The sequence below is a fragment of the Mustela putorius genome, unplaced genomic scaffold (assembly GCF_011764305.1).
Source record: "Mustela putorius furo isolate JIRA1106 unplaced genomic scaffold, ASM1176430v1.1 tig00000842_pilon_pilon_pilon, whole genome shotgun sequence".
Taxonomy (NCBI): Eukaryota; Metazoa; Chordata; class Mammalia; order Carnivora; family Mustelidae; genus Mustela; species Mustela putorius.
In genome coordinates this window covers 2,214,337-2,240,171 of record NW_025421493.1, presented here as the reverse complement: position 1 = coordinate 2,240,171, position 25,835 = coordinate 2,214,337, and the positions used below count along the sequence as shown (strand labels likewise).

At 40.2% G+C, this 25,835-nt stretch overlaps 1 protein-coding gene across 3 annotated transcripts; it reads right to left on the bottom strand.

Moving 5' to 3' along the window:
* Positions 1-1,008: 1,008 nt before the first annotated feature.
* Positions 1,009-24,602, bottom strand: CSTF2 (cleavage stimulation factor subunit 2). Of its 3 annotated transcripts, XM_045085297.1 has the most exons (16): positions 24,447-24,602; positions 23,071-23,149; positions 22,359-22,528; positions 21,510-21,646; positions 20,919-21,038; positions 20,670-20,807; positions 19,007-19,130; positions 14,315-14,377; positions 11,936-11,995; positions 11,671-11,754; positions 11,151-11,292; positions 10,165-10,340; positions 9,289-9,596; positions 5,706-5,816; positions 4,660-4,785; positions 1,009-1,218 (listed from the first exon to the last, which is right to left on the bottom strand). In XM_045085297.1, exons 1-15 carry the CDS (start codon positions 24,502-24,504, stop codon positions 4,663-4,665), a joined length of 1,893 nt encoding a protein of 630 aa, XP_044941232.1. In that variant the 5' UTR covers positions 24,505-24,602; the 3' UTR covers positions 1,009-1,218; positions 4,660-4,662. The 3 variants fall into 3 exon arrangements, with proteins under 3 accessions (XP_044941232.1, XP_004777228.1, XP_004777229.1); XM_004777171.3 differs by lacking the exon at positions 11,671-11,754; XM_004777172.3 differs by lacking the exons at positions 11,671-11,754; positions 11,936-11,995.
* Positions 24,603-25,835: the final 1,233 nt, after the last annotated feature.

Here is a 25,835-nt window from a genome sequence, read left to right as displayed (position 1 = left end):
ATTCTGAGAATATAAATAGGCTCAAATAATAGTTCCAGTGGAACTTTACTAATTATTAAGGCATCTCTTAACCTCTTGAGGTTGGCCTGATGAGAGAGAAATCATGTTCCTCCTAAATGCCACTATGAGAGAGAGAATACTAGGCAGGAAGAGCCACAGGTTAGAGTGAGTGGCACTAATTACTGTCACATGTATCTGCAAGGAAGCAGGCAGGGGCAGGCCTAATGGGCAATCTGACTGCTTGTGATCTACATTTGGTCCTCTTAAAATAAATGAGAAGAATGTAGAAGTTTTAGGGTTTTCTATGTTTTAATTTCCCAGAATAAGTTTGGTTATGGGGGAAGGCTGTAAGTTCATGATTATCTAGAAGGCAGAGTGAAATGTATATTGTTCTTTGATTTTTATTTAGTTTTCACTTCATCTTGAACATGTGAAAAATTAGTGGCTTCTTTAACTTTTAAGGTTGACTACTGAGACCGAAAAATTTTAGGACAGACAGGTAAATGTTAACAGTCTCCTGTGTTGCTGACACCCTCCAACCAGTGCCAATTCAACATTCTTGTCTTAGCTCTTAATGGTGCATGTGAATAAACCTGTTATTGATAAAAAAAAATGCATTTTGATCATTGCATTTTTCTAAACTAAATACACTGCTCTGCTAGGCTCTTTACTTTGTTGGCCTTTTGACCATTTTATAGCTCTAAGCAGGGCCCATTTTCTCCCAGTAAACTCAGAAGTTCTAGCAAGTTCTCAAAGGGCAAATCTTATTATTCCTGCTGGAAGCAAACAAAGCAAAAACTAAGTTCCAGAAAACACTGCTTCTGAGAAATTCTCAAATATCACCAAGAAGAATAAGTGGTTAACTCAAAGGAAAAACAGAACTATGGCAATATAACATTAAAGTACAATACTGCGGTAAGGGTTGAAAACACATCTAAGGTTTCAACCTTGGTGTTCAGCTTTTTAAAAGCAAAAAGGTCGTGTATATCAATTTGCAGTATACTAAAATTGTGTTCAAAGTTTATTTCAAGTCACAGAAAATATACAAACTAAGACAACAGAATAAACTGATTTTGTTCTGAGAGAAGGTGATGGGAATCCTCCACCTGGCACCAATTTGGGTCATTCACGGGTTAGGATGCAGAAGTCATCTTTTTGCAACATTTCAACAAAGTTATGGAATTGATTTCCCGATTTGTTGCCAGGTATTTTGAAAACCTGTAAGGAAAAGTTGGGAGAAAGCCATTAGAAATGGAGACAAAGTTCTCTTTCCCAAACATCAGGGAAAAAACAATTTAAAATTGGGAGGGAGGCTATGCAAACGAACCAATCACCAGGAAGAGATTCCTAAGGTGTCTGCCTCCAGGATCCCCAAAGGGATCACCTGTTACAGCAGAGTTTCTCAACCTCAGCACTACTGACATTTGGAGACAAGTAACTCTTTATTATGCGCACAGGGGTGGGGGGAGATATCCTATGATTATAGGATGTTTAAAAGCATCTCTGGTCTCTCTACCTGCTGAATGCCAATAGTATACCATACCACCTAAAGTTGTGACAATGAAAAATATCTCCAGACATTTCCAAATGTCCTACAGGGAGCAAAACTGCCTCTGGTTGAGAACCATTGATCTGACAGAATAGAAGCCTGTCAGAAGTGACAGCAGAAATGAATCACAACTAGCAAGGTATAGCATGGACAGAGAGCCAACATTTTGGCCATATTATGCACAAGTAACAACAAATACACATTAAAACCTTGGCCACATAAAACGGTATAGACCTACAAGCACACAGCTCATCTTTCTCTCTCTAACACATGCACACACATGAATGTAGGTTTAAAGAATGGTGAAAACAGAAAAAGGTCTGTAATCTAGTTAACAGTAATGTATCAATGTCAGTTTCTTGGTTTTGTACTACAGATCAAAAAGGTATTACGTAACAGCTTCTCAAGATGTTATCTCTGGGGGAAGTTGGGGGAAAGGTACCTGAGGCTCTTTGTACTATTTTCCCAACCTTCTGTGAATTTATAATTATTTCAAAATAAAATATAAAATAAACAAAAACCTTTGCCCTGTGGTTTATGTGAAAGGCTTTGAATTATCTTACAAGCTAGAATATACAACAAAAGAACTTTCAGAAACATCTCTCTCTTCACTATCTAGAAATAGTAATTTCCTCATATTGTAGGGAATGTCTTCTCTGACATAAACAAATTAGAAAAAGTAAAAGAGGGGAGTAGTTTTTCATCTATTGCTCTGACTATAACAGTCTATTCTTCTACTAAAAAAAATGTCTTTGGGTAACTGGACTAAAAAGATAAAGTATTGGTCATACCAAAAGTCTGGCTAGCTGTCCATCTATGACAGCTTCTCATTATAGTCCAATCATTTAAAGTCTAAATACAGGGATGTCTTGGTGGCTCAGTTGGTTAATCTATCTTTGGCTCAGGTCATGATCTCAGGGTCCTAGGATTGAGCCCTGTGTCAGGCTCTCTGCTCGGCAGGAGCCTGCTTCTCCCCCTCCCTCTGGCTGCAGCTCCACCTGCTTGTGCGTGCTCGCTCTCTCTCTAATAAATAAAATTAAAAAATTATTAAAAAAACAAAGTCTATGAGGAATTTGAGAGGCAGTGTGGGGGACTTGGGGGTAGGGAAGGAAAAAATGAAATGAGATGGGATTGGGAGGGAGACAAACCATGAGATTCTTAATCTCACAAAACAAACTGAGGGTTGCCGGGGGGAGGGAGGTATGGAGAGGGTGGTTGCATTATGGACACTGGGGAGGGTATGTGCTATGGTGAGTGCTGTGAAGTGTGTAAACCTGGCGATTCACAGACCTGTACCCCTGGGGCTAATAATACATTATATGTTAATAAAATAAATAAATAAACCCCAGCAACTACCAAAAAAAAAAGTCTAAATACAGAAATGAAGCATGTTTCCAGTTTGGATGTTTTAATGACTTTGCAAATATGGATTAAAACACAATATATTTTGTAAAGACTTCTAATTAGTACAAATGAGCTCACTATTATCTGATATTAGATGGATGGGAATTATAACACAGATGGGGTAACAAGTAAAAATTCAAAAGGTAATATTCCAGCTGATATTGGGACAATGTAAATTTTAAGTTGTTTTTAGAAAACAGTATTATTGGGGTGCCTGGCTGGCTCAGTTGGTAGTGTATATGACTCTTGATCTCACCATTGTAAATTTGAGCCCCAAGCTGGGTGGAGATTACTTGAAACTAAAGAAATCTTTAAGGAAAAATGAAAACACTTATTTATTTATTTATTTGAAAAAAAATTTTATTTATTTATTTGACAGACGGAGATCACAAGTAGGTAGAGAAACAGGCAGAGAGAGAGAGGAGGAAGCAGGCTTCCTGCTGAGCAGAGAGCCCGATGCGGGGCTTGATCCCGGGACCCTGGGATCATGACCTGAGTTGAAGGCAGAGGCTTTAACCCACTGAGCCACCCAGGCGCCCCAATTATTTATTTTTTAAAGATTATTTGAGAGAGAGAGCACGCACGCGCATGCCAGAGAGTGCACACAAGCAGCAGGAGTGGCAGAGGCCGAGGGAGAAGCAGACTCCCTGTGGAGCAGGGAGCCCAATGCAGGGCTCGATCCCAGGACCCTGAGATCATGACCTGAGCTGAAGGTGGACACTTAACCCACTGAGCCACCCAGGTGCCCCAAGAAAAAATTATTTATGAAATACAAGATGTTGGGGAAAATGGTTTTTATTTATTTAATTTTAAAGATTTTAAAAAGATTTTAAAAGAGCTACAGCTCTTTTTTTAAATTTTATTTATTTATTTGACAGACAGAGATCACAAGTAGGCAGAGAAGCAGGCAGAGAGAGAGGGGGAAGCAGGCTCCCTGCTGAGCAGAAAGCTGGATGCAGGGCTCGATCCCAGGACCCTGGGATCAGGACCTGAGCCGAAGGCAACGGCTTTAACCCACTGAGCCACCCAGGTGCCCCAGGAAAATGGTTTTTAAAAGAAAGGCCAATACACAGAATCAGATGGTTCCATGATTACGATCCATTTTATCTGACAGGTAAGAAAGAAAAAGAAAGGGCAGCAGTGTATGGCAACCTCTAAAATGTAAAGGGACTGGTGGTGATAGTGGATGGTCACAACCCTGAAATATGTGCTCTAACAATTTAACATCAAAAGAGTCAATATTAAATAAATCTGGAAACCAAAATATTTATATATTTTATTGAAATGCTTTGTATTTTCACCATTTTGATGGGACAGTTGGAATAAAATAACACCACTGATCCTAACACACCAAACCACATTTAGAGGTTGTCCTGGGAAGAAGATTAAGGAAGCAGAGCTTTCTACTCCGATCTTTCTCCATTTCTGTATTTGATTAAATTCGTAAAAATGATGTTACTTTTGCCATTAGGAAAGAAAGGTTAAAAAAGTTTACAACCAACTCAACAACTGAACAGATACCCTGTTGTCTTTCCCATCCTGACAGAAGCTGACCTAATGAAGGGTGAAGAGTTTAGCCAAGAGGAGTGTGGGCCTCGGACAGTCTTCACAGATCAGCTGAGAGGGTCATGGGTTAAGGCTGAAAGTCACTAATACCCCAAATGCACAAGGAAATCATCCAACTTAGGCGGGTTAAGTCTGCTCACCTTTCAAGGTGCTCCAGTGGATTTCTGTATTTGTTCCTTTAAGATCAGGATACTCTGCCTCTGCTCCGGAGGCAGCATGGCAATCTGGTCCGCAGTCAGCTGAAGGACCTGCATGATCAAAGCAGCCTGTGAAGAGAAGAAAAAAAAGGGGAATGAGTTTTAATGATGGCACCTAAGAAACCACCACCAGCTTCCGTCCAAAAAGAAAGGATACTTCAAAGAGAGAATACTATAGGCAAAAAAACCCCACCCCAAATCAAATCAAACTCAAACCAGCTGGCAAGAAAAGGCACAATGAAAAGCTCAAGTACAATAATACTGAGGATTAGGAGACTCAAATCAGTCAGACGCCTGCACAAACCCAAAGTTCTTACAGACTAACATGCTATCTGTGAACCTTGGAAGTCTTCAGTTTTTAATCCTGTTTTAAAGATTTTTAAAATTTTATTTATTTGAGAGAGACAGAGCATGCGCAAGAGCGTGAGTGGGTGGAGGAGGGCAGAGGCAGAGGGTGAAGCAGACTCTACGCTGAGCAGGGAGCCCGAAGCTGATGCGGGGCTAGATCCCAGCAGGACCCTGCAATCATGACCTGAGCTGAAGAAAGATACTTAACCACTTAACGGATGGAGCCACCCAGGCACCCCTTTTAAAAATCTCTTTTTCAAAAGTTTTAGTCCTCCCATCAGATATGAGCTCCCCACGATGGTCAAATATATAAACAGATGTACTCATGGGGAATCTGCTATGTTTTTAGGTATAAAGCAGAAAGGGGAGAGGGAAAAAAGGAAATCAGATTTTCAGGTCAATCTGGTCTGCAAAAAACAACCGTTATCACCTGATGAGTCTGAAATGTAACATAAGCTGCCATTTATATACATCCATTCAAGAATTTTAAGACCAGGCCCACAGATTTTCAGATAACAAGATTATAAAAAGTTGTAAGAGTAAACATCAGTTCCAAAGGAACTCCAAAGACACAGGACCTCCACATCATAACTGAAAAGAGGAATCCAGAAGATGTGTGTCTATGGAGACAGACAGCTTACCTTCTCATGGTCCTGTGGGGTAACTTGGTTCTGGCCAGGACTAAAGCCCCCAGGCTGACCTCCACCCTGAATGCTTGCTCCTTGCATGCCTGCTCCCTGCATGACTGGGACCTATGTGCACAAAAAGAGAGGAGAGAGTTTTCAGAACTTCTCATATAGTATTCAGAATCCAATAGCAGCAATGTGAAAGATATGGTTTGATTATGGATAGGAGTTTTTTAAAAAAAAGCAAATTAATGACTCTGAAGATCACTTTCTACCATCAGCAATGGCAGAAGACAGGGTTTAGCAAGAGATCAACTTGGGAGTTAGACACATTTGCTTATAGTAGCTCTAGCATCATCAACAAATATCATATAGCTCAATCAGGTACCATCAAATCAAAGAAAATCCAGCTGCATGAGCAGAGAGAAAACTGAGAGCATCCTAGAAACTAGTGCTCAGTGGAAACAGCAATGAAAGCCAGCAGATTCTAGAGATAATGTATGCTGGTCCACTGGGGAAGCGACATTCACAGAGATACTGCCTACCTCTAGTTCAATCAGACATAGGCAGTTCATCCCAAAGAGCCCTATCCCCCAAGTAAGGCAGAGATGATCATAATGGCAGTGGCAGAAGGAGAGGGGAAGGCCTCTGGGGAAAAGAATGCTATTAGCCCAACATTTGCTTTTTATACCTTCCCAGAGAAAATATGCAGCAGATGCTTTCTGCTAAATACAGAGCAAGAAATAGGACTGACCCAAGTTAAAAGAACAAAATGCAGTTATATCATACTTATTTATGATCTTTGGTGAGTTTGATCTTGGGGAAGACTATCATAATCCAAAGAAAAGGCCTCAGAGCACCGAGAATAACTGTTAAAGGTCCTTATATTGTTATGTTCACACTCAGGCATTCACCCAGAGTTTAGGTACTATTATGAAACACAAATTGTGAACAAGCTTAGTTACCTGCTTCCCCAGCTGATCAGAAGCAGCTAAGCACAAAAAGAAATGTGGATACATTGTTAAGAGCAGATGCCATGACAGCAATGTGAATAGCTAGGCGACAGCCTGATAGTGAAGGAGATTGGAAACCACACAGGAGATAACTACACTTTCTATTATACCACATATAATAGGCGCATTCAATGATGACCCTGAGTAATCAAAAATGGTAAAAAATCATTTTTCATTATCTTGTTTAAAAAGGGAAGAAAGCACAGTACACTTTATTATCACTTTCTGTTCTTTATCAGTACTGAAACCAGAGACCAGTCTGAACCTTAATGTTGTGTTACAGATCTGGAACATTAGGAAAATAATAAGTTTGAAGCTTCACAGTTAATACTAATTTAAAGTATTATATTATGAGCTAAACATTCAATAATGGCCATTTAAAATTTCCAGGAATGCCTGCTCTAGGCAGACAAGTCACAATATAGGTGACCACACAGCCACGGTTTGCCCAAGATAGTCCCAGTTTATGCTTTTGCCCCAGAGTAACTATTTAATAGCACTCTCACTTGCAAACATGTCCCTGTTTGGATAAGTCACATAATCACCCAGGTAATGATAAGCCTTTTATTTATTTATTTTTATTTAAAAGACTTTATTTATTTATTTGACAGGGAGAGACACAGCAAGAGAGGGAACATGAACAGGGGGTATGGGAGAGGGAAAGCAGGCTTCCTGCTGAGCAGGGAGCCTAATGCAGGGCTCGATCCTAGGATTCTGGGATTATGATGTGAGCCAAAGGCGGACGCTTAACGACTAAGCCACCCAGGTGCCCCATAATAAGCCTTTTAACTAACAAGTTTCCAACTAGGTATACTGGGATTAATTTTTAAAAATCTGATTTAAAATTATAAATTAGGGATATACTATAAAGTTAAAAACAAACACGGCACAGAACAGTGAAAGAAAGGAAATATAGATGCATTTTTTTCTTATATTCTTCTTTGTTAGAAAGATCCATCAAAAATTGAATAAAAGCTATGATCTATAGGGGATGGGATCAGAAGGGAGACAGATACAGGGGAAGAAGCAGGGTTCCCACTGTCTATCTCCTACATATGAGTGAACATATTAATTTAAACAATATAAAAAAGATTTGAAGATAAAATTTTTATTTTTTTCACTCAAATCTAATACGCTTTATACAATCTATGAAGGAAAACTATATAAACCTAATATTACAGAGTAACGAGTTCAAGCACTAGCAGAGACAAAAAAGCAAGACATTATCCAGAAATGGTCTTCCAACCTTTATTTTCAAAGTCTTTCTCCACAAAACTATTGATAGAATTATATAACGACATCATGTAGTTATTTGTTGTCAGTCTCTCCAGTTAGAATGCAAGCTCCATGGGGGCGGGGACTTTGTTTTTTTCACACTGCAATATCTATAGTACCTAGAGCTCTCTTTGGTACACAATAGGTGCTCAATAAATATTTGCTGACTGACTAAATAAATGAATAAAAACTGTTTCTATTTTAAGGCTACTGATCCTAGAGGGCAGAATAAACATCAAGGCCCCCAGACACATTTTTAAAAAAGCACAATTTGAAAAAAAAGAGAATAGTTTTCCTTTACACAGCAGAAAACAACATATTTGTATTTCCTATTAAAGAAGGGGAAGCAGATACACATATACACATACATGATGTGCAGATAACAGGACTGAATGGTACACTGAAAAAAACAGTGGGTTCTATTCCTTGCTCTGCCACTTTTCAGTTGTATGAATTTGGACAAGTCACCTGAATTCTTGGATCTCAGTTTCCGAACCTATAAAATGAGAGAACTGGATGACTAATGTGTTCCATTCCAGTGACACTCTCCCTCTCACGCATACACACACACACACAAATGAGAGCAAGACACATAAACATATGGAAGAGGGAAGAGAGATAGAAGTAGTACATAGAGGAAGGAGGAGCAAGAGGGAGACGAAGGTGCCAGCACATACAAATTCAGGGAAGAGACACACATACCATCTCCCCACAAACATTTGTGTGTGAAGAGGGAGGAGATGACAACACAGAGATGATTACAGATTGACATATACACGTAGCTGGAGAGAGCCAAATAAGGAGAAAGAAAAGATAAGAATTCAGTTGCACAGGTTTTAAGGTGAACGTTAGTAAAAGCTGCCTTTCATGTTCCTTTCATGTTCCACCGTTAACTTAGGCTACATGATGAAAGTAAATTAAAATAGGTTTCTGCAAATCTAAGATTATTGAAATGACTGCTAATAGTTCTTCATATGCTCTAAAGCAGTTCCTACGGTTGTACATTAGAATCACTTGGGGGAGGTTTTCAAATTATCCATGCCTAGATTCTAGTGATACACATTGCCTCCTAAATCTGCAGGGGCTCTGCTCTAAATGGAACAACTCCTTAAATTGTGGGATAAGATTGCTACAATCCTGGCGGCCAGAAAATAACCATCTTAAGGGACAAACAAGAAAAAGGGAGATCTTCCTGTTCTAACAAGCTGAGAAATAGCCCAAATCAGAAAGCACTCACAGTCAGGCTCAATGGCCAATTCCTGAATAGATCAAGATTTCAAGTAGAAGCAAGAAGTGAGTATTGCACATACCTGTCTGGATCCCTGGGGGCCAACTGCCCCCATGTTAATTGGACTGGGACCCTGGATTCCAGTAGGCATAGGGCCTCTAGGGCCAGGGACCGGGCCCCTTGCATCCATACTTCTGGCCTCTATCCCTCTGACTTCCATCGCGCGGGCCTCCATCGCGCGGGCCTCCATCGCACGGGCCTCCATTGCGCGGGCCTCCATTGCACGGGCTTCCATTGCTCGGGCCTCCAATCCTCTGGCATCTAATCCTCTAGCCTCCATGGCTCGTGCCTCCATTCCTCGTGTGTCTATGCCTCGGGGATCTCTTCCGCCTGTAAAGAAAGTTGTAAGAAAACCATTGTGTAGCTGCTCATCTTCACAGCGAAAAGAACCAAAGATCGAAGAAAGAAATCTATTCCCTCAGTCACATCTCCCCCCAACTACAGGTGACCCTTGAACAAGATGAGGATTGGAGTACTCCCCCAAAACCTAACTACTCACAGCCTACTGCTGATTGGAAGCCTCACCAATAATAAAACAGTTGATGGACACCTGTTTTGTATGTTGTATGTATTATGTTCTGCATTCTAATAACAAAGTAAGCTAGAAAAAAGAGAATGTTAAGGAAGAGAAAATACATTTAGTACTGCACTATGTTTATAACAAATAATCAATGTCTAAGTGAACCTATGCAGTTCAAATGTATTGTTCAAGGATCAACTGTAAACAAGACTGCTTTTGCTTTCTCCTTCCCAGTCTTACAGGTTTGCAGATAAACCTTAAAAATGTTTGCCAACCCCACTGCCCCAGCCTTCTTTATCCCAGATTAGAACCTAAGACAGCTGGGTTTATTATCAGGCCACAACTACCAGGCGGCCTTGTGACATGGTCTCCCCTTACCTCTGCCATCCAAGGGTGGACCCCTCTGATCTAGCATGGGTCCTCTTGGCTCTGCCATTAGAGGTCTGGGCTCAGCTAATGGCCCTCCCCTCATCTCATGTGGGGGTGGGCCACGGCTGTCATGGCCAGGGACATGGTGCATGGGTGGACCCTGGTGAGGTGGTCCCAGGTAACCTCTAGAGATGGAGAAAAATGTAATATTTTAAAACAGACCAAAACAATAAAAGAAATGCCAAGCAGAAGATCAGTAAGTTAAAAAAAAAAAAAAAAAAAAAAAGAACCGATGCAAACATCAGTCTATAAATGCTAAGAGAATGAACTGAGTAGGCAAAAAAAAAAAAAAGCTATGGAGATACAAATCCATGTATTCAAGAATTTCATATTTGCTCAGGGCACTCATAATTAAGGAGAAGATAACAAATATTCCATTGTATAGAACGAGTATGTAGTACAGCGCTTAAGAATGTGGGTTACTGCATGGGTTCAAATCTAGGCTTTATCACTTATTAGCTGTGTGATCTTAGGCACATTTACTTCTCTATGCCTCGGTTTCTTCATCTATAAAACAGGACCGATATTAGTGTCACTCTCACAGGGCTGTTGTGTGGATTTAATGAGATGAGCTAAGTAAAGTACTCACAGCAGAGTCAGAGGCATAATCCCCATTCCTATCAGTCATCATCATCTTATTGCTGCTACTGTTGATACTGCCACTACTGGTAAGCAATATAAGTTTTTCCTGTTTAGATATGTGCTAGAATTTCCAGTTTCTAAAGATAACTTGGGTAACCATGGTTCGTTCATTCAAAATGACAAACTCAACAGATACAGTTCTGTCCAAGGAGAAGTGCTTCCTTAGTCTTAGATAGTGGCCATGAATATTTATTTATCTGCTGAAGTAGGCAAAGAGGTACAGAAAGATGGTGTTCTCAGACCAAGGGAAAATTTGGATTCCCCCAGTCTTTTCCTTCTTTGTTAATGCTCACCTAGGCTCTACCTCTCCAGTTACAGAAAGTAAAGTGCCTCCACGCGGGTCATTTGGGGCGTCTCCTAATAGACCTCGAGGAGTTGGGACGTTGGCAGGCAAGGGCCCACGCTGCATAGCGGCTCTGGGGTCCTGCATCGGCACTGACAGGGAAACAAACAGGAAGTTACTGTTGTGAAGGACACATCAGGAAACAAGAAATGACTCTATATACCACTGACAACATAATTCAGACACCTGAGAGTGGGTGAAACCTCACCACAGCAGACTCCTCTTGCAGCTCAAGAACAGAAGCAGGGTGTAGGCAGCATCTGTGCCATGTCAGAGGTATGGATGGAATTATATAACGAACAAAGTGGGGAGCAACCTGCCGAGGACTAGCACTGCAACCTGAAGAACCTTATGTTCCTGATTTTCCTTAAAATCAATCTTAGTTCAAGGACCAGAGTCACAAAAGAGAGGTAGGGTCTTGGCATATGGGAACACTGCCATGGCTCTGCAAGAACCTGCTGTCTCCTTACAGACTGCTATTCCATCCAAGCCTCCTGACACCAGTAGGGAGGGAGTACAGCCTCGGACAGATGCCCATATCCATGTTCTCTGCCCTGTGTGAAGAGGTCAATCTTAGGCTTGTGGCCCCAACAGGAAAAAAATTTAAAAACAAAAGCCCAAAACACTACCCTTCTGGGTTCCGAACGTGAGGATGACTGCCAAGCAGCCCTTGTCCTCTCAACGTCCCACCCTGAACACCACAAGCAAAAGGAAACCCGTAGATACAATGGGTACCTTGAACTCGCTCAATTGATGTAGGCCCGGCGGGTCCCACGGGCGAGTGCTGTAGGGTTCCTAGGTGAGCAGTAAGTTCAAAAGGAGAAAGAGCAGACACTTAAATAGCTTGCACGCACACAAGCATGCACACACCCACACCCACACACAGAATCATACACATATAGACGTTCGAGATTTACACACGTAAGTTAAAAAGCCAAGAGTGCTACAAAGTCTTCCTAAACCATAGTAGCTTCTTTGGGATCTGAAACTGTTCTGCTATAATGAGACTGCCTCCTAAAGTGAAACAGGTGGGCCACTGATTTTATTCAGCCACTTTGAATTTCCACCTCTGCTACTACGAGTCCATCTAAATTTCCTTATACTGTTACAAGAAAGAAGGCAGTTCTGAATCTCTAGTTAGGCAAAGAACACAGACATATTTTCATAAGCAAAACATGAAAGACACTGTACTGAATCTGGAAGGCAAGATTTATTCTGAAAAGGTCCCTCACAGAAGCGGACTGTTTTTGCTGTAGTTTATTGCACAAAAATCTCTGTGGGAAATGCAGTGAATGATCTTTAGACAAATAAAGAGAACATCACTCCTCAAAAAATATTCTGCCACTGTGAGTCTCTGATGATAAGCAAACACCATGACAACAGCAGACAAAGACTAATGAGATGAAAAGACAGCTAACACTACAGAGAGGTGGCAGAAGGAAAGAAGTATCTTCTTAAACTAATCTCCCTGTCTCCTTTTACCATTACAAATGTGCATAAGAAGCATGGATTCCAGGAAAAGAAAGAAAACTGGGTACAAGTGGGAAGATTTTTGCTTCCTCTGCTGAGTACTGAACAAAAACTATAAAAGAACACTCATCTCCTTTATCTCTTTGAGAAGACACAGCTGATATACCTTCAAAACTCTAGTTATTTCCCTTTGCTAACTTTGGACCCAGAGAGGTGATAAGAACTACAGCAGGAGAGAAGAGGTCTTTTGGAAATACATATTAAACAGCTCAAGTTTGATTGACCGATGGCTTGGGAAGAAGAAAAATATGACTGGAACCCCAATGCCTTCTCCCTAATGCAGCAATACTCTGGGTACACGTACAATCTACTGAGAGTGGTCAAGGGCATTGGGGCACAATAGCACAAAACCACAGGCTACTTAGATGAGGCATTTGGTCAAGAGTTTGTTCCACTGTCAAACATCTGATCAGATGATCCATTCTGTCACTTTAGCACTCAACCTTAGTGAACAAACTGTAGACAAGAAAATATAGTACAGAGGCCTTTATCTTAATATTTTGTTTTTAAAAAATGGGTTTCATTTATAGGCCATGTGCTAAGAAGTAACTTAAGCTTCTCTATGCTGCCCAAAGCTGTTCTTTCTCATCATGATGACAACATGACTGAGAACAGAAGACACTGAAGAGTGTTTGTGGAAGTTAATAGAGGTGGTGAGGATTTTCAGAAAGAGTAAGATTTTAGTCAGAGACTTCAGCACCTTGCTCTGCCACTTACTAGCTGGGAGAGATGAGTGCTCCAAGTCCTGTCCACATTACTCAGCAGTATTTACTTACCATGTGCCCAGGAAGAAGTAACTTAAAACTCTGAGCTTCCATCTCTTTACCTGAATACTGAGGTGCTGCCCCCTAACTCACACTGTTGATGAAAATTAAAGTGCCTGGCCTATAGCATGTGCTCAATTTTACTGTTAATTCCTTCTGTTTTCTCACTCTCTCCTAATGTTTTCAACCAGACCACTGCATTTTTCTGTTTCTTCAAACTCTAGCAAAAGAGGAAATAATTTGGAGATTCTGGAGTGGCCATTGTTGTGGCAGCCAGTGTTACAGCCACAGTGTAACATACCCTTACCAAGTAGGCTTCACAGACCTCTGATCCCCTCCCAGTCTTCTCTGTGGTTTAGATTAGGCTTCTACATGTTATATGCTCATTATTAAAATTCCTTAATTAGTCAACAGATATCCACAGAGTGAGAGAGGACATGTCAACAGTGTCATTAGATTATTATGAAAAGGTGACATAAATAGAAACAAAAGGTCCATCTGCTTTATTGATTCTTGTAGAGCTGGGCTCTGAGCCACTAGATGGAAAGTCTAGACTAACACTGTGCAACAAAATACTCTGCAATGAGGGAAATATTATCTATCTGCCATATCCAGTATGTGGTGCCATAACCACATGTGCCACTGAGCACTTGCAATGTGGCTAGTGGGAACGAGGAACTGAATTTTAAGTTCTACCTAATTTCAACGAATTTAATATTCAAACAGCCACATATGGTTAGTGGCTGCCATATTAAAACAGTGCAGATATACAACATTTCCAGGTCTAGTCCACATTAACCAGATACTAGTACTTATTTACCTTGGCCTCGATCAATGGACACTGGTCCACTTCCTGGCATTCCAACCTGGGCTTGCATTCCTCCTAAAAGATAAAGAGAAGGAAAGAAAAGCACAAATTAGGACACTGGAGAAAAAATTAGGACAGTGGCTGAGTTAACAAATTCCCTTCTGCCTCACAGGCAGAAAACTACAAAAAAAGATAATAACTTGCACTAAACAATGCAGTTATACAGAAGGTAAAGTTTGTTAGTAAACTCTAGGGTTCAGTGATAGAAAAGTGAGTTAAATGAGAATATTTAATCACCCTGGTTACTAAAACCTTGGCAGAAATTCTGTGATATAGAACAATGGCACTTGCCAACATAACTCCTCTCAGAAGAGGCAATATTGTTCCCAAGGTATTTTGTAAATTTGTGGGTTTTTGTTGTGAAAAGATATTTGGGGCATGGCTGGCATTTCATGAGAAGCCAACAGGGATACTAGATGCAATCCAATGTCTGAGATAGTCCTCCATAATCCAGAATTATCTTATCTTGCAAAATTTTCAGATGTCTTGGTGAACATTAGCACAAATGAAAATCTGTTTACATTCATCTGAACTTAGAACCTAAGTCTGCTGTACTTGTAAACAAAAAAGCTCGTTTTCCCTATTTACATCTGTACACATATAAACTGAATTTTCCAGAAATACAATTACTGAGTCAATTACAGGTATTGCATTTTGTTTCATTAAGAACTTTACCAAAAGTTTCCACCACTTGAGAAAATCATAACACTAATGTCAACAGTCCCTCTGGTATATGAGTTGCGAAAACACCATACCTGTATCTGTCTGCATCTGTAGCTTTTACACTGATGGCATAGGAGCAAACATCTGACTGCTACCTTTTGGTTTCTTGTCTAGTTGTGCCTGAACACATGCATATTAAAAATATTCTTTATTATAGGTTAATTTCCTTTTATTTCTCCTTTATATTATAGTAAGGACATTATATTTTTGGGGGGACTCATGTTAAGTAGGTTATATCTGTGTATTTCATTCCAGGATAGTAAAAAGTCATTATGAAATATGTTATGAAAATGTTATGAAAAGAGCCTGCAGGGTCTAACAGGGTTGAGAACCACTGCTCTACCCTAACCAGTTGGGATAGTATTCTTTGCTATACAAAGAATAATTACGTACCACAAGTCCTTGTCTCATCCTTTCTATATAGCAATAATTCTCTTTTCCTCAAAGGAACTATATATGTTGTATGTAACAAGAAAAGACGAGCTGCTGTTTGCAGTTCATTAATACTTAACTAAAAGCTCAAGTACACATCATATTCTCTCTAAGATTTTATTTATTTATTTGGGAGACAGTGAGCATGTGTGAATGGTGGGGAGGGGCAGAGGGAGAGAGAGAAGCAGACTCCCTGCTGAGCAGGGAAGCCCATGCAGGGCTCATGGGGCTCAATCCCAGGACCCTGAAATCATGACCTGAGCTGAAGGCTGATGCTTAACTGACTGAGCCACCTAGGCGCCCCCACATCATATTCTCTTAGTCCATTTAATATGCCAGGTACCGAAGAGCCATGGATTAAGAACCTGAACCTGTGCCAGCCCCATCCCTACTAAGTAACTGTGATTTTGAACAAGTGATTTGATAAAGTTAACATTTGCCCATGCTTACTCATCTGTAAAGTGAATGAGCTGGTTTAAACCAGTGGTTCTCAGAATGTGCTGCTCAGACCAGAAGTGTCAGTGTCACCAAAAATTGTTAGAACTGCAAATTCCAGGGCCTGACCTCAGACCTGCTGCGTTACAAAGTCTGGCGGTGGGGACCAGCATCTGCACTTTAATAAGCTCCTCAGGTGGTCATTCAAGTTTGAGACCTGCTGGTCTACAGAATTTCAAAGGTCTCTTCTAATCACAAACGGTTCTATGATTTATTCAGACAGTTCGCCAAAACAATGTAAAGATTTAGGATCTGAGGAAAGTGGTGGCAGGACATATGGGCATAATTTCTCATATTATACACTATCACACAATGGCACTTTCACTTTCAGCTTCCCAGAAGTGGAACTGGTGGGTAAAAGTGTACATGGATTTTTTTTTTTTTGTACATGGATTTTAAATGTGAGACTACTTTCTTAAAAGGCTAAAACATTTCACATTTCCAGTAACAAGTTATGATACCACATCCCCAACTAATAGCTCTCTTTGAAACTTTTGCCAGATTGATGGGTTTAAGTAAAGTGAAATCCTGTAATTTAATTTGTAATTCCATGACTACAAATGCATTTGTCTTTGTTGCCATTTGGATTTGCTCTTCTACGAAGCGCCTACTCATTTTCTTTGCCTTCTTTGCTACTAGGCTGTTTCCCTTTCTCACCAATTGTCAATGAGTTTTGTACAGGGTATTTCAAACATCTGACTGATGTTCTAATAACTTCAGAAATAGAAATGCTACAGACTTATAAAAATATCACTTTAAGTTCCTTTCACACCTACTTTCAACTTCTATATTTATTAATTTCCTGTTTTTGGTATCTTGTTTCTTTATATAAAGTATTTTCCTAGTTCTTTTAAAACTAGTACTTAGAATTCCTTTATTCTTTAATAATGCAGGCATTTGAAGGTATTCATTTTAAGCACTGTTTCCCATACTTTTTGTATACTTTTTGTTGCCTTCTGGATAATTTATAAATCTCTCCTTTATTTCCCCTTTAATTCAAGGATTACCTAGTGTTATGTCCCTTATTTTTCCAAGTAAATGTTATTTTCAGTTACATTGTAATTACTTCTAATTTTACTGATTTATAATAAGAAAACATGGCCTGTAAAATCCCTACGTTTTAAACTTGTTTTTATTTTATGCCCAAGTATGTGTTTTTTAACTGTTCCAAGGTTTTTGGGGGCAAAAGTGTATTCTTTAGTCAAAAGACCTAAATCTCCCATAATAAGTCATGCTTACTGGTTCCACTACTTTATTCACTATCTTTTACTTATTTTTTATCTATTAGTACAAAGGTATTCAAAGTGTGGTCCATAGAAATGTTGATCCACACACTGTATGTTAACAATTCATGACACTGTAAGTACAGAAATGGAGAGCACTTAGAAACTTTTACAGCAGTTTGATGTTTCTGTGACATCTCATTGCATGATCAGAGCACCTGTGTCACTGACCAGAATACAGAGGACTTGGGTGTTTTTCAGCTCACATTATGAGCTGCCTATGTCATGGGTTGCATACTTGTCATGTGTAGTAGGGCCACATTTCGACTTGTGATATTTTAAGGTTTTTTTTTTTTTAAAGATTTAATTTATTGGGGCACCTGGGTGGCTCAGTGGGTTAAGCCTCTGCCTTCAGCTCAGGTCATGATTTAAGGGTCCTGGGATCGAGCCCCACATCAGGCTCTGCTCAGCAGGGAGTCTGCTTCCCCCCCACCGCCCCCCACCTGCCTCTCTGCCTACTTGTGATCTCTGTCATATACATAAATAAAATCCTTAAAAAAAGAATTTATTTATTTGAGAGAGAGAGCGCGAGTAAGAGAGAGCATGAGAGGGTAGAAGGTCAGAGGGAGAAGCAGACTCCCCACGGAGCTGGGAGACCGATGCAGGACTCGATCCTGGAACTTGATCCTGGAACTTCAGGATCATGATCTGAGCCGAAGGCAGTCGCTTAACCAACTGAGCCACCAAGGCACCCTTATCTTAAGGTTTTTAAGTTAGGCACCCTTAACTCAAAAATGTATAAAATACAAAATCCATTTCTTTCATTGAAAGATATTTACTCTATAGGTAAATAAAAATCATGAATTTGCTGAAATTTCTTTTAAAATCCCTTCCTCTATTCCTTGTCAACTTAGCTCTGTAGACCAGTTTCTCTACAAAACATAACAATTGCGATTCAACACTGTGTAGTGTTGTAGTCAATCTAACCAAGATTAGATAAATTAACAAGAGGCAAGTATGTTGCATAAAAACTTAAAATATTGATATCTATCATGTGTTCATATAGGAGTTTCATATAGGGAACCACTATTTCACTCAGTAACTCTTAGTTATGATTGCTGAATGACAAAGACCAAAAGCATAATAGCAATACTCATTATTAATTTCTACATACTTAATTGTAATCAAAATGTACAGTTTCAAAAATTCTTTTTTCCTTTTGTGTTGTTTGGTCTGATTATATTTAATGAAATGCAATTTCATATACATTAAATATAATAAAACAAATGTCACTATGTATTTTGTGTCTTTTTTTTTAAATGTGCCTTTCAACCCAATCTAAGTCTCTGGCTTTTGGTGGGAAAATTCAGTCCATTTACATTTAGCAGAATAACGACTACATGAAACTTTATTCCTTTCTCCTTACTCTACGTTTATTATTACTTACTTCACAATGTTGTTTTCTTTTCCCTCTATTTTCTGGCTTTGTTGGCTAGTTTCCATTCATTCCATTTCCCCCTTGCTAATTTGGAAGTTTTACCTCACTTTTCCATTTTGTGATCCTTTTCCCTTCTCTCTGTGTATAAGAGACCAACTATTCCATCCATCTAGGATATGTGCTTTCTAGCTATGTAATTTTATATCAAGATCTCATTACCAAAAAAAAAAAAAAGATCTCATTACCACATAATAATTTGGTGACATTATACCATTTGCTACAACAAAACTTTAGCAAAATACCAAAGTGGTGGAGACTGTAAAGGAAACATACCTCCAGGAGCTAAGGAACCAGGACCAGGCCCTGTTACAGCCGCTGGTATCTGTCCTGGTGCTGGAACTCCAGCCTGCATAGAAGCTTGCATCAGAGGAGGTGCACCATTGACATGCATTCCACCCTGAACAAAAATAAAAACAAAAATAAGAAAAATAAAAAAATAAAAAAAATAAAAACGGTATGTATATGCCTTTGGACAATACACATGAGCCTGGTTATATAGAACACAATTAAGATGGACCATGTTCTCTAAAAGCAGACACTGACCCGTCTGACCTGTGTTGTGAGGCCATATGTGGCACCTATGGTTGACTTAAAGTTGTTTACCTCTACCAATCTGAATGGTAAAAATGGTAGATTATTGTTTTCTGTTTACGTTTACCCTGAGGTTGAACACTTTTATTATGAAAAGCTCCAGATATATAAATTGTATAGAAAGGAAAATAATCATGCAGTTTAGGAAATAAATATACTATATGTACTTGAAATCTGCCCTCTGGTCTTCCCTAACTGCATCCTGTTTTCCCTTCTTAAGACAACCACTTAAGAATTTTTACAGACATTTAAAAGTTGTATGTAAATCATTACGTACTAAATATATTTGCAACTCATTCAACATTTTTGGGGGATATGTGCAAAAACAAATATGCCATATTTTGGAAAGTCTTCTACATTCACTCATTTTCACTTCTGTAACTTTTGAGTTATATGTGTTACACCATGTATCCTAGTTCCTCTTTACTCCTATATGGAATTAGGTTTTTGAAAGTCATTCATGGCGACAGGTGTAATTTATTTAACTGCTATAGAGTCTTTCACTGGATAAATATACAACATTTTCCCCATTATTCCACTGATGTACATTTAGGATGTTTTAACCTTTCACAATTACAATGTGGCAATAAACATTCTTGAACATGACCAAGGACTCGTAATCGGCCAGTTGTCTGTCATGTGTGTGGCATATACTTTTTCCCAATTTGAATTTGTCTTGGGGTTTATTTCTATTTCTCTATACAGAAATTTTTCAGTTTTCAAATGTACTAATTTTCTATGGCTTCAGTTTTGTGTCATGCTTGGCAAGCAAGCTTTACTTTTTTCCATTGGTAAGGAGACGTAAGAATGCCAACCTCATACAATTACTCTAAGTCCTAGATGAGATAATGGATGTAGAATAACAAAGTGCCAACCATAGTACCACACATGCACATAAATACCAAAATTAGCCTATATATAAAAGGACAGGGGCGCCTGGGTGGTTCAGTGGGTTAAAGCTTCTGCTTTCGGCTCAGGTCATGATTCCAAGGTCCTGGGATCGAGCCCTACATTGGGCTCTCTGCTCAGCAGAGCCTGCTCTCCCCGCCACCGGCCCCCGCCTACCTCTCTGCCTACTTGTGATCTCTGTCTATCAAATAAGTAAGTAAAATCTTAAAAAAAAATAAAAGGACACACATGAAGGATCACTTTGTTTCACAAACTTGGCACCAAATCTACATTCATTCAGATGCCATGTAGTCTGCAAAAATGAAAACTGCTTTTATGCCTGGGAACTGAAATTATCATTTTCAGCTCCTGACTGTTCTTCTTTCAGTATATCTTCCTAACATGAAAATGGCATTCAAAACATGTAAAAGAAACGTTATAGGAGATAAAGCCCTACCAAAGCCTGGGCTTGAGGGGCCTGAGGATTCTGCTGGTTCATTGACACAGTGGATCCTGAGCCAGGCCCAGCACTGTGGACTGGCTGAGGGTTGCCTGCAATCAGTGTTGGGATATTTGTCTGGCGATGCAGAATTTTCTAAAAAATGAAAAGACAAATCTATGAGTTGTCTGTTTAACAAGGCAATCAGGCAGTTCCTACCCCACTCAAGGTGTGCTGTGGTGTTTCCATAAACAAATAAGCACTCACCAGAGCAATCTCTGGATCCACAATTCTCATCACTACCTGTGCTTGTAGCAAAGCATAAGCCAGCTGAGGGTTCTGAAGCAACATGTTCCGTGCTTCCTGGGGACTATTCTGGACACAAAGCTGGGAAGATAAAGAGATTCATCATCAGGTTCAATACTTAGTACTTAGAAATTAATAGTGATTTAGAGCCATTCTCATCTGAGAAATATAATACTCAAGAAGCTTTTTAAGCTATCATCAGTTTTTGTATAGCACACAAAATTTCGGTCATGATAGGCAAGAGAAGGAAGAGGCATTTCAAATACCATAATACCACCATTTAGGAGAAAAGCCACGTTTGATGATCTACATCTGATATCTATGGGCCACAAAAAGCCAGATTGTATAGTTGTGTTTGTGTATAAAAAATGGAAAGCTCTTTGCACAAAATGTAAAATATGCTGTGCACATATGGCATATCGAAGGTGCAAGAGATGGTGGTAAACAGGCACACCTTATATTTGAGTTCAGGGAATCATTTCCATTCACTTGAATAACTCCTCAAAAATTTGATGTGATTAGATTTGTTCTTAACCTAATGCCTCCTCCCACCTTCATTTGTTTCATCAGCTCAAACATCTGCTCTGGTGGAAGACTGGCAACTGCTTTGCTAATGGACTCAGGGGCATCCTCAGGACTGATGGTCTCTCCATAAGGTGACTCAATGACAGGGGCACCAGTGCCAAGGCCTGATTGGGAAGAAAGTACAAAAAGTTAAGGAGGCAAAATTATGAGCTAAATCATTTCAAATATCTAATTTCCAGGGCTGCTTCCTTTCCAGGACCTGTTGTAACTTTAAATTATCTGGAACTGAGAAGTAAGTGAACTGCAAGTCTCTTATTTCTGTATAGGAAAGTGACAGAAAGTATTTTCTGTTCTCAGAAGAAAGCTGGGACTAGGATCACATAGGTAGACAATGTTAACCTAAATTAGGGATGAGGCATAATGATTTCCTTTTGACAAGTCATTAGAATCGAAACAAGAGATAAAGATGCTAATCTTAAAAACAAAATAACAGAAAAAGATGCTAATTAAGAATGGAATTCCTGATCTGGTACCTCATGAAAAAAGCCAGGATGCCTTAGTAATCCCACCAATTACAGATCTGACAAACAGTTATAGCAGCGGTTACATAATGACATAGTTCGTGCAAGTAATGGCTTGGTGAGCCTGAACTCATCTTCAACTGTAAATCAACTCCTTTGTAACTAAAGGACTTCTAAAGTCAACTTTACCTTGTTTCTCAAAGATATATACTTCCCTAATGCAGGAGCCTCAAGGGCGTCAAGAAGCTAAGTGGCTAACCATTTTAACAGGTGCTAAAACATATCACAAATGGAAAAATCTTCATTGTTACATCTTTACTAATTCATGTTGCATACAAATCAGGTTTATACTCACTCTTCAGCTCTTCTTTGTTCTTTTCACTGGCAGCATTGTCCACTCGAAGTGCTCTCCCACTGAATTCACGCCCATTCAGGTTTCGCATGGCACTAAGTGCTGTCTCCTGGTCTTGGTATTCACAGAAGCCATAACCCTTTGGCTTTCCTGTCTCCCTATCATATACCAACCTGGAGGAGCAGAACCAAGTATCGGGCACAAATGTTACATATACATAGGGCTCTTGCTAACATGGGCAAGTTCTAATTTGGTCCACTCTAAGACAAATAACTTTATCACTTTGACTATTTCACTGAAATATGATTTAAACATTTTTAAATGAAAAAATGTATCTTTTAGTAAGGGCGCCTGGGTGGCTCAGTTGGTTAAGCGACTGCCTTTGGCTCAGGTCATGATTCTGGAGTCCTGGGATCAAGTCCCACTTCAGGCTACCTGCTCAGCAGAGAGTCTGGTCTCCTTCTCCCTCTGACCCACCGACTCTTATGTTCTCTCTCTTTCATTCTCTCTCTCAAATAAATAAATAAAGTTTAAAAAAATGTACCTTTTAGTAAAAATAAATGTGAATTGTATGGTATGTGAATTTTACTGGAATAAAGCTGTTACGAACAGAAGGATGCATGTGAAAAGTCACCAGTAAAAACCTTGCTATTATTGCTAAAGGCCAAATTTGTGATTTTAAAGAAAACCCCAAGTAATCAAAGGAGAATCTCACCTGAAACTAACAACGGGTCCAACCTCAGAAAAGATGTCCTTTAATTGCTCTTCAGTAGCCTCATATGGAATGTTCCCCACTATGGAAGAAAATAGACAACAGATTAAAACTCTGAGTTTGTAACCTATTTCCCCTGTGAGAAAGTAAAATGAATCAGTACTTACATCACTGAAAATGTAACAACTACCTCAAAATAGTGTTCCCACACTGCTAGTTCCATGGTATTTCAGACAACATTTCAATGTTGTCTGCTGACTTTAATTACAAAACAAACTACTAAGATTAAACATAAAAGGCACAGGCACTTCGAAATATCAGTTCTCAGACTTATCTTACAAGTATTATGATTTTCCTTACCTTTGGTGAAAATAAAATACTTTGGCATTGGTATTTACTTGAAGATCTGCAAGTCTTATTGACAACTGCTAAAAATACCAATATATTTGATATTTTAAAAACTGGCATATTATTTCTGTATTTCCACACATACATACAAACTCAAAGAATAACCATGAATGTAGTGGAGGATGTTTCAAAATTATTCTGAACTGTTTTGTTATGGCCATTCCAAAAGGTGCTTTAAAATCACCACACTGATTTAAAACAAACAAACAACTTATTTCCAGGCACCTGGGTGGCTAAGTGGGTTAAGCCTCTGCCTTCCGAGGTCGGATCAGGTCATCTCAGGGTCCCGGGATCAGGTCCCCCATCGGGCTCTCTGCTCAGCAGGGAGCCTGCTTCCCCCCTCCACCCTCCCTCTCTGCCTACTTGTGATTTGTCAAATAAATAAATAAAATCTTTAAAAAAATAAAAAAACCTTATTTCATCTGAAAAGATTACTCAGAATGGACCTGATCCTCTTTAAAATTTCTTCGACGAGATCTATTCGTTCATTCATTCATTTACAATCCACTTTAAGACTCCAGGTGGCCACTACCAGTATCGAATCAAAATGTTACAAATAAAAAACAGAGGCTGAAAGTCCTTACGAGAGGGCGGGAAGTGGACACAGGGTTCTATACACTCATCATATAATCTGTATTCTGGGACAGGGAGTGAGCAGTACGGGACAGTTGCCAGGTACCCTCGATTCTAGATAATAATAGAAGCTCATGAAAGGAGAAACGCGTAGAAACTGAACGCTAGTTTAACTTCCTCAGCCACATCATGAAAAGGCTGTGAGACCTCAGGGGAAGGGAGCATCACTTCGCTCGCGAGTCCACTAGAGCGGCCGTTCCACAAGACGGGCAGGTAGAGCTGCAAGCCCGACCCATCACCAGCTCCTGCAGGAATTCATTAGGTGCAGGGGGTATTCCTTGCTGCTCCTTGTCTCTTTCTATCCCTCCCCCACGCTTGGCTCCACGAATTCCTCTTACCGAACACCGAACGCAGAGAACGATCCACCGCAGGGTCTCTCACAGTCAAACCCGCCATCGCTCTCTTCCGGCAGCTTCCGGTGCGCCAGAGCACACTTCCTTACGGCGCCTGAGCTCTGCGCTAAACACGCTTCAGTACGGGCGCGTTACCCGGAAGCACCTGGGCAGGGCGCGCACATGGCCCCTCCCCTGGCGTCATTGCGTCAGCAGCTGGCGCGCCCTCCATCCCCAAGAGCTAACGACTCAGGGCTGGGTTGCGACCGGAATATAACTCGGTTCCGATTTAGGCTTGTGCGGTCCTAGACTAACCTGCAGGATTTTAGTCTGTAGAGTTCCTTATTATTCATTGTTTCTTAGACCAACACGAAGAATCATCGGCCACACTAAAGATGGCGGTAGCCGCTTTACCGTGGTAACGGGGAAGTCATTTGCTAAAAACCTTGACTCTTATATTTTAGTTCCTCCCTATGAGGGAAGGGAAGTGCTTGGTCCCGCCCCAGCAGCGTGCCGGTGAGTTTGTAAAAGCTGGAGTGTACCGGGTTCCTGGGTGGCTCAGTGGGTTAAGCCTCTGCCTTCACTCAGGTCATGATCTCAGGGTCCTGGGATCAAGCCCCACGTCCCCCTTCTCTCTATGCCTGTCTCTCTGCCTATCTATGATCTCTGTCTGTCAAATAAATAAATAAAATATTTTAAAAAATGCTGGAGTGTACCAAGCAATATGAGGAAAGAGTCGCGGCAGTCTAGTGAATGAGAGAATGAGGAGCGCTCAAATTCAAGTCACCATAGCCAAGGAGATGGTGTGGTAAAGGGAGAACAGACTTCTGTCTGCTCTTGTGTAGCCTCCCCCTCGGCTCCATATGTTTGGTGGTGGTGAAGGAGCGAGCTGGCGGAGGGCATAGGCTGGCGGGGTATCAGAAAAGATCATTGATTGGGGTACGCAGCAAGCGGCTAAAGTAGGATTTGAACTCAGATTGCTTTGGTTCGGGGACTGAATGTTTAACCCCTGTAGCTGTTGTCTCCCAGTATAACTGCGGGAATATGAGCGACTCAGCATATTTTATTACCATTTTTGGAAGAGAACTTAGAGCATTTGACTTGGTGATACTGGGTTGGTGGCTCATAACAACGAACCATTCAAGAATAGGTTGAGGCACCTATAACCAGGGACTTGAGCTGTCATCAGTCATTTGTAGAGAATGGATTGTTGGTCTCTCTTCATCAACCTTAATCCACTGGTTATAAAGGAGGAGGTGTGTGCAGGGGATGGTTCCTAAGCTTTTGCTTTTGTATATTTGGGTTTAATTTATAGGCCCTGTGCTAGTGATTCTTGCCTCAGTGCCTGTTGTCCCTCACAGTTGTTTTCCTTGACTGCAACACTCTCAGAGCGAT